Below are 12,277 nucleotides of genomic sequence, written 5' to 3'. Positions count from 1 at the left end.
CAATTAAAGTAGCATAGGCTACAATACTTTACAGTATACAGTGTTTATATTGTAAAGTAGAACCTTGATTATCTGGGGTACTAAAGGGAAGGGATCTTTAATATTGCGCAATCATGACATTTCTAGTCATTGACCTTGGTACAGGTTACAAACTGTAAGTTTAAAATCACAGCTTATTCTAACCCACCTAAAACCTAGCCAAATACTGTATTTTATAGCAATAAACCACGTAAAGAACAAAACAAAACAGTAGAGAGTTTTGTAAGCTACTGCTCGTGATAGGCCGGTAGGCTACAGTAATGCTTTAAATCACAACAGAGGAATGTCAATACTGTAATAATCATCAACTATAGCATTGGTGTTGCCTTAGTTTAAACAAGTCGTATTGAAAATAATAAAAATATTAGATAAGTCGTTATAAAAGTGTATAATCATAATCATAGCCAACTTAAGGAGAATAAAAAGACTCGCAAAAGGAATGTTAAGATAACGATGTTGCTATTCTTTCTCTTTGCTTTGTTCTTCTATTCTTTTTCTTTCTTAGGTTTCTCTTCATCCAAAAATTGTACAATTCACCATATTTACTTATCACCCAATCACAGCTTACTACACATTACGTCGTCATCAGTCCTCAGTTCTCAGTATGTCACATAGCGCGCATGCAGCGACGTCAGCAGACAGGGATGTGTAAAACGGAGCAGACGAATGTTAGCGCAAGCGTTGACGTCACCTTTCCATTTCATTTGATGAAGAAACGGATTGTTCAAAAACAATAATGGGGGTGGGGGGTTTGTTGTTTCGAGGGAGAGATGCAGACGATTCGTTAAGTAGAGGTTAAATTTGCTATGTAGAGGTTCTGACAATGATAAATTCGTTATATTGAGGTGTCTTATTTTTATCCGGGATCATGAAAAATTCGTTAAATCAAGGTCGTTGATATGGTTTGTTTGTTATGTAGAGGTAAAATATACATTGTGTCTTATGGAGAGTTCTAGGGGATTTAAAAAAATTCGTTATATCGAGGTTCGTTATATCAAGGTTAGACTGTAAATCTGAAAGTTTGTGAGTTTGTGTGTGTGTTTGTGTGTTGCTCAATCACGCACAACCTACTGGACGGATTGGGCTGAAATTTGGCATGATGATAGCTCACATTCCCGATTAACATTTAGGCATATTCTCATCTCAAAAATCCTTTCGGGCTCCGCCCCAGTGGCTCTGTAGTTCCCCATGTTAACCTTATTAGTATTCTTATTTAATGGGAATTAAAGAATTTAGTCAGCTGTTTCAACTTTACAAGTTGGTTCTATAACATGCAATAGCATTAAAACGTTATAAGGTTTCCCAACAGGGTGCAGCACTATTATTATTTTGTTTTTGCATAAATGACAACAGCTAATTTGAACTAAGCAGCACTAAAAAGCTGTGATACACAATGAGAACTGAAAAGTGGGATTTTTTACAGTTAGGTTTGAGTTTTTAATCCAATGAATAATTTGTGATATTGTGCGAATGTTTGATCATTTATTTTTTTCTATTGTTTAGTTGCAGCGGTAGAACATTATGGCAATGGTAGATGTGTTATACTATATCGTACCGTAAATTTATGAACCAAATTTTATCAAACTGTGTCCTCCCCCATTGTAAACGCAAAGCTTGAGTATAACTGCCATAAGCATTTTATACTTATACTATCTGAACCCGGCAGACGTTGTCTTGCCTTTGACTATTTATAATCCCACGGGCTTTGCCCCGTTTAACTTCTTAATTTTCAAGATGATCTCGTTCGCATGGCTCAATCACGTCCTGGTTGAAGTTCGTTCGCTACGCTCACTCACCTTTAGGTTGGAGCTCGTTCGCTACGTTCACTCACCTTTAGGTTGGAGCTCGTTCGCTGCGCTCACTTGCCTTCAGGTTAGCTCGTTCGCTACGCTCACTTGCCTTCAGGTTAGCTCGTTCGCTACGCTAACTCGCCTCCAGGTTGAAGTTTGTTCGCTACGCTCACTCACCTTTTGGTTGCAAATTAGCTGTTGTCATAAATGTAAAAGAAATAATAGTGCTGACTACACCCTGTTGGTAATCCTTGTAACTTTAATGCTATTCAACATCATAGAACAGAACCAACTTGTTTAATTGAAACAGCTGTTAAAATTCATTAATTCTATTTCTCATAAGGTTAACATGGGAAACTCCAGAGCCACTAGGGCGGAGCCGATTGGACGGATCACGAAATTGATGGTGTATAAACCTATTCCATGACATTCTACATGTATGTACCAAGTTTCGTGGCAATCGGTTCAGCGGTGTCTGAGTTTATCACTTCCAAACAAACAAATATATATACAAACATCCTCTTTTATACTTATAGATGCCAACCCCGTACGAAGGACGGGTGCTCTGCTAGTTGTTTATATAAGCAATCTAATGTTCAGAAGTGATTATCCCTGAGGTGTGTTGTGGTGGTGTCTGTGACTAACCACTCAGAACAAAGAATTTATTTTTCTATGTACATTTTAGAATGGTGTATAATATACGGTTTTCAAATAACTACAGTAGGTATTCTATAGAAAATCCAGAAGAAAAAATTGTTCAAATTTAAATTTGTACATTTGAAAAATATTAAAATTGTACTACGGATTGATGAAAAATAGCAATTTCCCCGATTCCATCTAATACCTCTTGCAAAGAAAGTCTTACATCTATAATAGTAACTATGATTATGTAAAAACTTTACTTACGTGTTATTACACAGAGAGCATGCCCTATTGCCTCCAATGTAACCTGTTCCTTTGACTTGAAGACACAGTAATGTTCACTTTGTTTGGGCAGTCTGCAGGATGACTCTTGGGTAGAACACACTTCTACCTGTTCTGTTGAAGGCCTTAAAGCCGCAGCAGGGGAAATTATAGGAGAACTTTGCACTGGGGAAAGTGGTTCCAGTTTTGAGGTGATTGTTCGAGTTTTTTTCGGCGTTTGGATTTTTTTGAACGATTGAATGTCATCTAAAGAAGAGTCTGATTCTTCATTACTTCTTTCTGAATTCATGGATGAAGACTTCTTCCGTTTGCTCATTGCTTTTTCATTTTCTGATGTCACACCTTTCTTGAGGCAGGCAATGATTGACATGCAATATTCAAAGCTATCTGGAATAAGTATTGCAAAAATGTATCAGGGCTAAGCTACTTTAGGTATTATGACTAGGGAATAAAGTTTATTAATCCCTCAGTCCTGTAGCAGTAGTATAATAGCTATTTGTGTATTAGGAGTGCAAAGTATGTAATTGCGGCTCGAGAACTGAAGATGCTTGCACAAAGCTTTAGCTGGCCATACATTTAGAATGCGGCAATGACTACTTGTGCTCGTAATACACACAAGATTTTTCTTTTTAGGTGTATATAAATGTCATTTAGGTTGTGTTTGCTTTTTTAAAGGTTGTGTTATTTCTTACTGGTTCATATTTAATGTACCGAATACGCGGCTGTGGTTTGTCTCCAAACGACAATTGTGAGATCAGCTGATTTAGCAGGGGGGGGTATGATCCATTCCTGCTCCAGAGCAGCAATGAGCTATTTTGTTCATACAGCGTTAGAAAAAATAATATGACTTTACTGTATCGAATTTTGGATATTCCAAAAATAAAATCGCCAAAATTATGAATATGGACAATTTTTGGATTTTTTAGAATCATAAGAGTGGTATGTATCAATGGGGGATTTTACTTATAACTACTCATAAGCTTTATGCTTCTGTTATTTTTGTAGTTTTACTTTTACTTTGATTACTTTTAATTGTAGATTTTAACATTTAAATAAGGACATAGCTGAACTTGTAACAAACTTTATTTCTATTCAAGCCATTTTAATTATTGATCTTATTTACATAACACAAAACCAAAAACATATGATAGCCTATTAAACTATCAACTATTTGACAGTTTCTAGGAGGCGGAACATTTTGCCATTACACAATAAAGTACTTATATGTAATTTCAACATGTTACCTCTGAAGAGACGTACATGGGTGGCAAATGTTTGGTTAGGTTTTATTAAACTATTACTAATAGGCCTACATTGCAGTAAAATCAATCAATCTTAATGCTAATTGTTAACAGATTTAAGATATTGAAGCATTTTGAAAAAACCTATAGCACGGAGAAGTAACGAACAGAATATACGCTGTATGATACAGCACAGAGGCAGGAGTGGTGTCTAGCACTAGTGCTGGTGTCTAGAGCAAAGTCTCTCTCCACCACCTCACTATCACATAGGCCTACTACAAAACTCAAGGTTGAAAAAGACCCTGTGCCATAGAAATTTCTACACAGTGCTCACCGTTCGGGCTCTTTCTTGCTTGTACTAAATATATTTCCGCCCCAACATACCAGAGCTGAAAGCGCACGGTTGTCCCATAAGCGTGTTCCAGTTATAAGATGTAATCTAGGAAAAACAACAATTTGTTACTTACCAATGTTTTTATCCATTAACTCAATCAGGACCACATCCCAATTCGTCCCAGGTTCCTGGGCTCTGGCCACAAGTAGATTCAAAGTTTTGCTATCGACATCTGGATAATAGCATGTATTGTCATCCACTAGCCATGACACAGGTACAACTGCATATGTTGAGTCTTCAACAATTCTTATTATAGCCCACATACCTAAAAAATCATTTATCTTCTTTATTTTCAATCAAATATCTTCTATCTATATAAATAAAATTAGAGTTTTGTCTGTACATTGCTTAGAATCATGCAGTTTTTGGTAATTTTTACGTTTTATAGCCTAAGAAAGCCGAAACGAGTTTTATCTCAATTTCTGTCTGTATGTCTGTTTGTCCATTCTGTGACTCCGTCTGTAACGCCAAAATGTCATTTTACACGGCCTTCTCCTAGAAAACTAGATTACCGATCAAGGTTCTAATCATTTTTCTGTATTTACTGGATTGGTGAGAGTGTCTTTGGCTATAAAAACATGGCCTCGCTTCTTTGAAAACAAAATAACTAACCATCAAAAACCCAATTTCGTTTGATTTTTATCAAATTTTCTCCTTAATGTTTACTATTACATTTTATGAAATAACTATCAGCTGTTTGGATTAGTTCTCACTTCTAGCTGTCACTGATATGTTTACATTAAATGTTGTTTACAAATACCGCAACCATTTCCGATCAAGTTTTGTTATAAGCGTCTAGGCAGCCAGTGCAACCCCGAGGATCGTGGATCAGATCGGAAAACCCCCCACCACCGCTCTGTGCCGATGGCGTGACGTCAACCATTACCGCAACGATACGGAGCAGCTGAGTCATGAGCCTTGGTGGTGAAGTGGATAGCGTGTCGGGCTGATAATCTGAAGGTGCCGGGTTCGAATCCCGCTAGTAAATGAATACATTTGAAATTCAGTTTAGTCGTGCTCATCAATCTGTAAATAATTCAACATGAGTTATTTGATCATTATTTAACTGATAAAACACTCTTCTACGCTTCACATTGTTTCAACTTTGCATTTAGTACCGGTAGCCTATGTATAAAAAATTCAATCATGTTTGTAGCAGTACAAAACTCTTTATTTGCAGAAGCAAACAAAGCCCAGCTATTGATCTTAATAGCTTTTATTTCCTAATAATAATTTATTTGATAAAAATGCTAAAAACTAGAAACTCAAATGGATGTGTTTTATTATGTTCCTTAAAGGTGTAATTTTATATAAATTAATGTGATTTGGTTTTCCTAGGCAGCTTTAGAAACTAGACAAACCAATAGTACAGTAGGCTAACCATTAAATTTAGATTGGGCCTAAATCTATATATTTAATTCCGTAAGCGAATCGGTCACCACAAAATATCTTGAGCTAGGAAAAAGCATAGACAAAATTAATTAAATATAGCCTAGACTGTCAGCCATGGTGCGGTTACCATAGGTTCTGGCGAACACCGCTGGGAGCCGCGTAGCGTGTACGCACTAACTACAACAAACTACTTTTTGGTCTCTAGGGACCTCAAAACAAAAAATATATCGGTCCCGGGTCCAGGTCTTATTATGAGTACTACGGTAATAGCTTATTCCCTATAGGCCTATATAGGAAATTTGCTAAAAGGAGGTTGGCGGCCTCTTTTAACCTTGCACTTGCCCGTCGACATAGGCTATGGGCTTGTGTGTGTAACATACGGTATCCAGTAAAGCAAGGGGTGAGCCGGTACTGACAATGGTGAACTGTAGGTACTTATAAAAAATAGCGGAGGTGACCAGAATCCGTACCCACGACATCGTTGCCTTAGTCCCAAAGTCTGTGACGCTGCCGACTGAGCCACAGACTCGCCACAAATGGAGAGTTGGAATCATTATTCCCACCTGTTATGAACTATATATTTGACATATTAATATAGGCTAAACTTTCTATTGTGAGCCTTTTTGTCCATCTTGACAAATGCTAAGCTATGCTCTTGATTGCATGCTGAGCAACGGCGTACGGTACTGCGCTATGGGGGCATAACGCTACCTAAGCCTACATTAAAATCCTGTTGCCACAGACGAGGGATTCAAAACTTAGATTTAGGATCACAATTTTCATTTAAGGACCATTGCAAGCCCTTTTTTTTATCAGAACAAACGTTTTAACAGTCTAGTCAGTGAAATCTGTGATATATAGGGCTTATCATAAATATGTGACATAGCCTATATGCGCAACATGTCAAGGACAAAATTCAAAAATTGTCTGCCAAGAAACATGGCTTACATTCATTTCTGTAGATCCTCAAAGACAAAGAATGCTTTCCTAACCATAGCTCTGAGGATCTACAACGGCTTGCCTCAGAACCTTAGGCCTACCAAACTATCCAATCCAAACTAACGACCACGGCTGAAATGCTACAAGTGGGATAATTTAAACTTACCTTCAAGTATGCAAGTACGGTAATTAGCAAACCATATCTTAGGCGTACTAATAGCCATGACGAATGTTTTTTTTTTTTTTTTTTGTTTTTTTTAATAAAGAAAGAAAGATTGTAAATAGACAGTGAGCAAGTTAGTATCTTTTAATAGTTTTGAAAAGCGAAACAATAGACAATGACTGACTGACTGTTAATACATTCTAAGCTATACTTTGTACTTGGAATAGGAATCTGTCGGATCTCTGCTTTTTTCAAGAATCTTGTAAGGTCCCAAATTGGACCTCTATTCAATTTTAAATTAGAGCGGGAAATGTTACCGGCAGTGTCCACCCGCAGCACTAGTAGCGTCTTAAGGACGTAGTGGTAGGGGTAGGGCGAGAGTTCTCCAGGACCTAGGATCAACCGACACTCGATCGGCCGGCGTGTAGCTGGTCACTTCCCTCTCTTGACTACTCCCTGTTAGCCCGCTCTCATTCACAAAAACCCATTGGGTAAAATAAACGTGGACGTCGTCCCTATTCTAAACGATCACCAACTGTAAGTACTCTGGGTATTAAATATAATTAATTAAATTCACTACTATTAATTTTGCTGTAATATTCCTTTTTGTTGGAATTTATGGGCCACGATAGTTTCGAGCTAAAACAGTTAGATAGGTTATACTCTTAACAAGACTATTTACGGGTATTGTTAGTTGTCTTCTTGAGAGTAGATTTATTTCATGGTGTAGACGGATAGTGGTCTACTATAGTTTTATTATTAAAATTCTATTGTTAGGGGACGGGCGAAACAGCTCACGTCCATCGATAGTAGCTTAGCTCTACAACTGTCTGTAACAACCACAAGTTATAATTGTTAAAGAACGTACTCTATTTAGTTTTATTATTAAAATTCGATTGTTAGGGGACGGGCGAAACAGCTCACGTCCATCGTAACCGATAGTAGCTCAGCCCTATTCCTCTTCATTCATAACCATAAATTATAGTGGTTACAGAACGCATTTTATTGTGTTAAATCGGATTACTAGGTGGCGGGCGAAAAAGCTCAGCTTATATTAAATCACTACTTATTACAAATTACGATGATTATTAGGTGACGGGCGGAACAGCCTTGTCGTGATCAGTCCCGTCGTGTGGTCTATTAATTAATACACATCTATCTAGATTAATACACTTAAAATAATTGTTTTAAACCTGATATATTCCCACGTAACACCTTACAAATTGGCGCCCGAACGAAAGGACTTAATTAATTAATTAATTATACCGTATTGTTGTAGAATCTTAAACTTTCAAAATGAGAATTTGGCGTTTGTTTTTGAAAGTTTTGTTCCAGCTATTCTGGCCTACATTTTACATAAATACCCCTGATAAGAGCAAGGGTGATAAGGGTGATAAGACCCTGAAAGCCGTTTCAAGTACAGCAAGTAGTACTTTGACTAGTACCAGTACTAGTAGTACTGGGACAATACCAAAAGTTGTCAAACCAGTCGATACAGTTACTGTGAGTAAATCACAATTAGAGTTACCATTAACTACACAGGCTGTAGGTGTAATATCTAAAACCCCGTCCGAAGATGACCCCAGAACTAGCTGGATAAGGTCATTAAGCAAAGATGAACTTAGACTTGAAATGAATAAGTACGACTTAGATACCTCGGGAACAGTAGACGAACTTAGACGGCGTTTTTCAAAGTTTTGGAAGGATGGAATTCCCCGCGAGAAAAATAAACAAACACCTACTGGTCAGGCCGGTGAGTCGACCGAGGCCGGAAGTCTATTGTACCGCGATCACACATTACATAGCGCGGATCATATTTTTCAAAGCGATATTGCTCAAAGCGTTTTACAACCAACGTTTACTCAGTTGAGAGGAAATGAATGGCATAAAATTTCTGAAGTGTTAGGAATGCCACCTGAGACCTCAATAGATGAAGTTTGTAGGTCGGTATCCCAATTTTTAATTAAATCACAATCGACGTCGAACGTTAAGGAAAATGATGAGAGTAATTATCTAGGCTGGCCTCACCAACATGGGCACGACCTTGTACATAGTCATTCAGCTAGACCTATTTCGTCCGTTATTCCGCCTCAAAACAATAATTTTCCGGGTGTAAACCGAGATGATCCATCTTCGTTGTGTAACCTTGTTCGAAAATGGAATGTCAAATTTGATGGGAGTAAAGATCCTATATCATTCCTAGAGAGGTTAGAGGAATTGAAGGAATCCTACGGTATTGATAACAGACACATTCTCATAGTGTTACCCGAATTGTTACATGGCACCGCGCTATTGTGGTATAGGAATAATAAAAGTAATTGGTTTTCTTATGATGATTTCCGTCATAGTTTTGATTTACATTTTTTACCACCGGGCTATTTGAGGAATCTTGATGAGGAGATACGGTGCCGAACCCAAGGCGAAAAAGAGCCGTTTCGTAGCTTTGTCGTCGCATTGAGCACTTTAATGAGGCGACGTGGTGGGTTATCTCTGGCGAAACAGCTAGACATTATTTATACTAACATGAAACCTGATTATAAGCTTACAATGAAACGTGATGAAATCGTTTCCTATGAGGGTATGCTTAAGCAGGCTGAGCATGTGGAAAGTTATTTTCGGGAAAAGGCGTTATATAGGCCGCCCCCTCCCCCCTCAATAGCACTCGTCCCGGAAACCGCGTACCAACCGAGGCGAAAAGACGATAGACAAATGGGACACTGTGGTGTTAATGTTTTTTATAGCGGAGAAATATCTGCTGTAAATAAATCGGCTGTAAGTGACAAAGCGGCAGTTAGATGGCAAAATAATATGCCGCGGGACTTGTCTCAGGTAAAAAGTGAAAGTAGTCCGCAGTGTAATGCTCGACCGGCTTATCAACTCTCCGATAAGGGGGTTCCCCGCGATGTTAGTAAACAAACACAGCCGAATAATAATACACTGATGTCCCAAACAAATAAACAAAGACGTACACCTACTTGTTGGAATTGTAATGAAATTGGTCATGCATATTACGATTGTAAATTACCAAAAGTGTTAAAATGCTTCCACTGTAAGAAGGTAGGTATTCGAACCCGTGATTGTGGATGTCGTCAGGGAAACGAGCCACGGGCTTAGGTGATAGGAGGTCGCCCGAGTCCAAATCTAATCCTAAATCCTCCGACTGGCAAATTTGGCTGGAAAAAGTCAAAATGTTTCCGGAAGGGTTTGGAGTCGGTACTACTAGTTTAGATAAACGGCCTTATATTCAAGTTAATATTTATAACATGGACTTCTGGACTCTTGTGGACACTGGTGCCGCGATAACTTTAATTAACTCTAAAGTTGCAAAACATTTGGAGGCACAGGGCATAAAAGCTAAAAATGCGTCTATTTTAGTACAGTTAGCGGACGGGGCTAAAGTGCAACAAAATTGTGTTTATGAGTTTGAGGGTATTATTGAGGGTATGCGTCAGGAGATTAAGGCGGTTTGTTTGCCCTCATTGACGTGTGATGTCATATTAGGAATTGATATGATTAGTCAGCTAAATTTGATTTCGTACAACATCAAAGTAACTTGTTTAAAGGGATCGGACAAGTGTGATAGTACCCGAGAAGAGAAGGGGTTAGGAGCTCTAACCTCGTTGACCAAAGGTCAGAAATCCCAACTAGACGAGTTCTTAGGTAAGCAATTGCCCCTTTTTAATCAGGTATCGGGACGAACTTCGTTAATAGAACACAAAATAAATCTGAAACCGGGAGTGGCTCCTATTAAGCAACGATACTATCCTCGCAACCCTGCGATGCAGGGTGTGATTAACGACGAGGTGAAACAAATGCTGGACGATGGAGTAATTGAAAAATCAAGTAGTAGTTGGTCTTCGCCGGTTGTTCTAATCCGTAAACCATCCGGCAAGTATCGATTTTGCATTGACTTTCGTGCCATTAATAGGGCGTCCGAACTGGATGCTTATGCACTTCCGCGTATCAATTCTATTTTGGACAAACTGAAAAATGCCAAATTTATATCAACCCTAGACCTAGCCAATGGCTACTGGCAGGTTCCTTTAGCCACTGAGAGCCGCCCAGTAACGGCTTTTACTGTACCGGGGGTGGGTTTGTTTCAGTTTACTGTGATGCCGTTTGGCCTCCATTCGGCCCCTGCGACGTTCCAACGACTTTTAGACCAAATTATAGGCCCTGAATTAGAACCTCATGCGTTCGCATATCTTGACGATCTTATCGTTGTTACCTCAACCTTTGATGAGCATCTTGTTTTGCTAAAAGAGGTTTTTGAACGTTTGCGTACCGCTGGCCTCAAACTAAATTACGAAAAATGTAATTTCTGTCAGACCGAATTGAAATATTTAGGACATATCGTTAACGCCGAAGGTATAAGTACTGATCCTGACAAAGTAAAAGCGATCAGCGAGTTTCCTAGGCCGACGAATGTTAAGAGCCTTAGAAGTTTCTTAGGGCTCGCTTCCTGGTACAGGCGCTTTGTAGATCGATTTGCCCGCATCACTTCCCCTCTTACGAGTCTGTTAAAGAAGGGAAACCCGTGGATGTGGACGGATAAACAAGAACAGGCGTTCGTTGAATTAAAAAGTCGCCTTACTTCTACACCTATACTCGCCTGCCCTGATTTTGAAAAGACGTTCGTCCTTCAAGTGGACGCGTCAGACGAAGGACTAGGAGCCTCCCTCACCCAGCGTCATGACAATGGGGAGGTGGTCATCGCCTACGCGAGTCGTCTGCTTTCAAATGCCGAACGCAAGTACACTGTAACCGAGAAAGAATGCTTGGCTTTAGTCTGGGCAGTAAAGAAATTTCGCCCCTATTTAGAGGGTTACCGCTTTATTGCGGTGACGGACCATATCGCACTAAAGTGGCTCTTGCGTCTAAAAGAACCTACTGGACGGCTGGCCAGGTGGGTTCTCGAGCTCCAACAAAATGAGTTTGATGTCGAGTATAGGAAAGGGGCGTACAACCGTGTAGCTGACGCGTTGTCGCGTTTTCCGGTCGAGGCTTTGACTACTGACGACCTTGACGTGTCGGCTTGTCCCGTGGACGTGAACACCCCGAGTCAGGTGGCGAAACAGCCCCAGGACAGTGTTACAGGGTCCGTGGATAAATGGTACGACCGTCTTTTTGCAAAGGTAGACAGAAATCCAGTTTCCAACAATAGATTCACTATTCGGGACAATAAACTATATAAATTGTTTAGGCGGAAAGAGTCTCAGGGCGAACCGAAGGAATGTTGGAAGCTTTGCGTTCGAGTAGAGGACCGTGAAAGGGTATTGGTTGAAACCCACGACTCCCTTACTGCCGGTCATTTTGGCTTTAAGAAAACAGCCAAACGAACTGGAGAGAGTTATTTCTGGCCGGGCTGGCGGAACGACGTCCGGGCTTACGTTAG

General features: G+C 39.4%; 2 protein-coding genes across 2 annotated transcripts in view; one reads left to right on the top strand and one right to left on the bottom strand.

Moving 5' to 3' along the window:
• Window positions 1-12,277, top strand: part of LOC128999333 (glutathione S-transferase D7-like) — a 61,606-nt gene that overhangs the window by 34,001 nt on the left and 15,328 nt on the right. The gene's annotated exons all lie outside the window — the stretch shown is intronic.
• Window positions 1-12,277, bottom strand: part of LOC128999332 (uncharacterized) — a 42,659-nt gene that overhangs the window by 23,720 nt on the left and 6,662 nt on the right. The window contains exons 2-3 of the mRNA XM_054425771.1: window positions 4,462-4,653; window positions 2,736-3,140 (exon numbers count right to left, since the gene is read on the bottom strand). Of these exons, the coding sequence (XP_054281746.1) occupies window positions 2,736-3,140; window positions 4,462-4,651 (595 nt within the window). The 5' untranslated portion in view covers window positions 4,652-4,653. The remainder of the gene's footprint in view (window positions 1-2,735; window positions 3,141-4,461; window positions 4,654-12,277) is intronic.

Source organism: Macrosteles quadrilineatus, unplaced genomic scaffold (assembly GCF_028750875.1).
Source record: "Macrosteles quadrilineatus isolate MER2022 unplaced genomic scaffold, UCM_ALF_1.0 Scaffold_8__2_contigs__length_117827958, whole genome shotgun sequence".
Lineage (NCBI taxonomy): Eukaryota > Metazoa > Arthropoda > Insecta > Hemiptera > Cicadellidae > Macrosteles > Macrosteles quadrilineatus.
The sequence above is the reverse complement of the archived record's forward strand: the minus strand, read 5'-3'. Positions and strand labels throughout refer to the sequence as shown.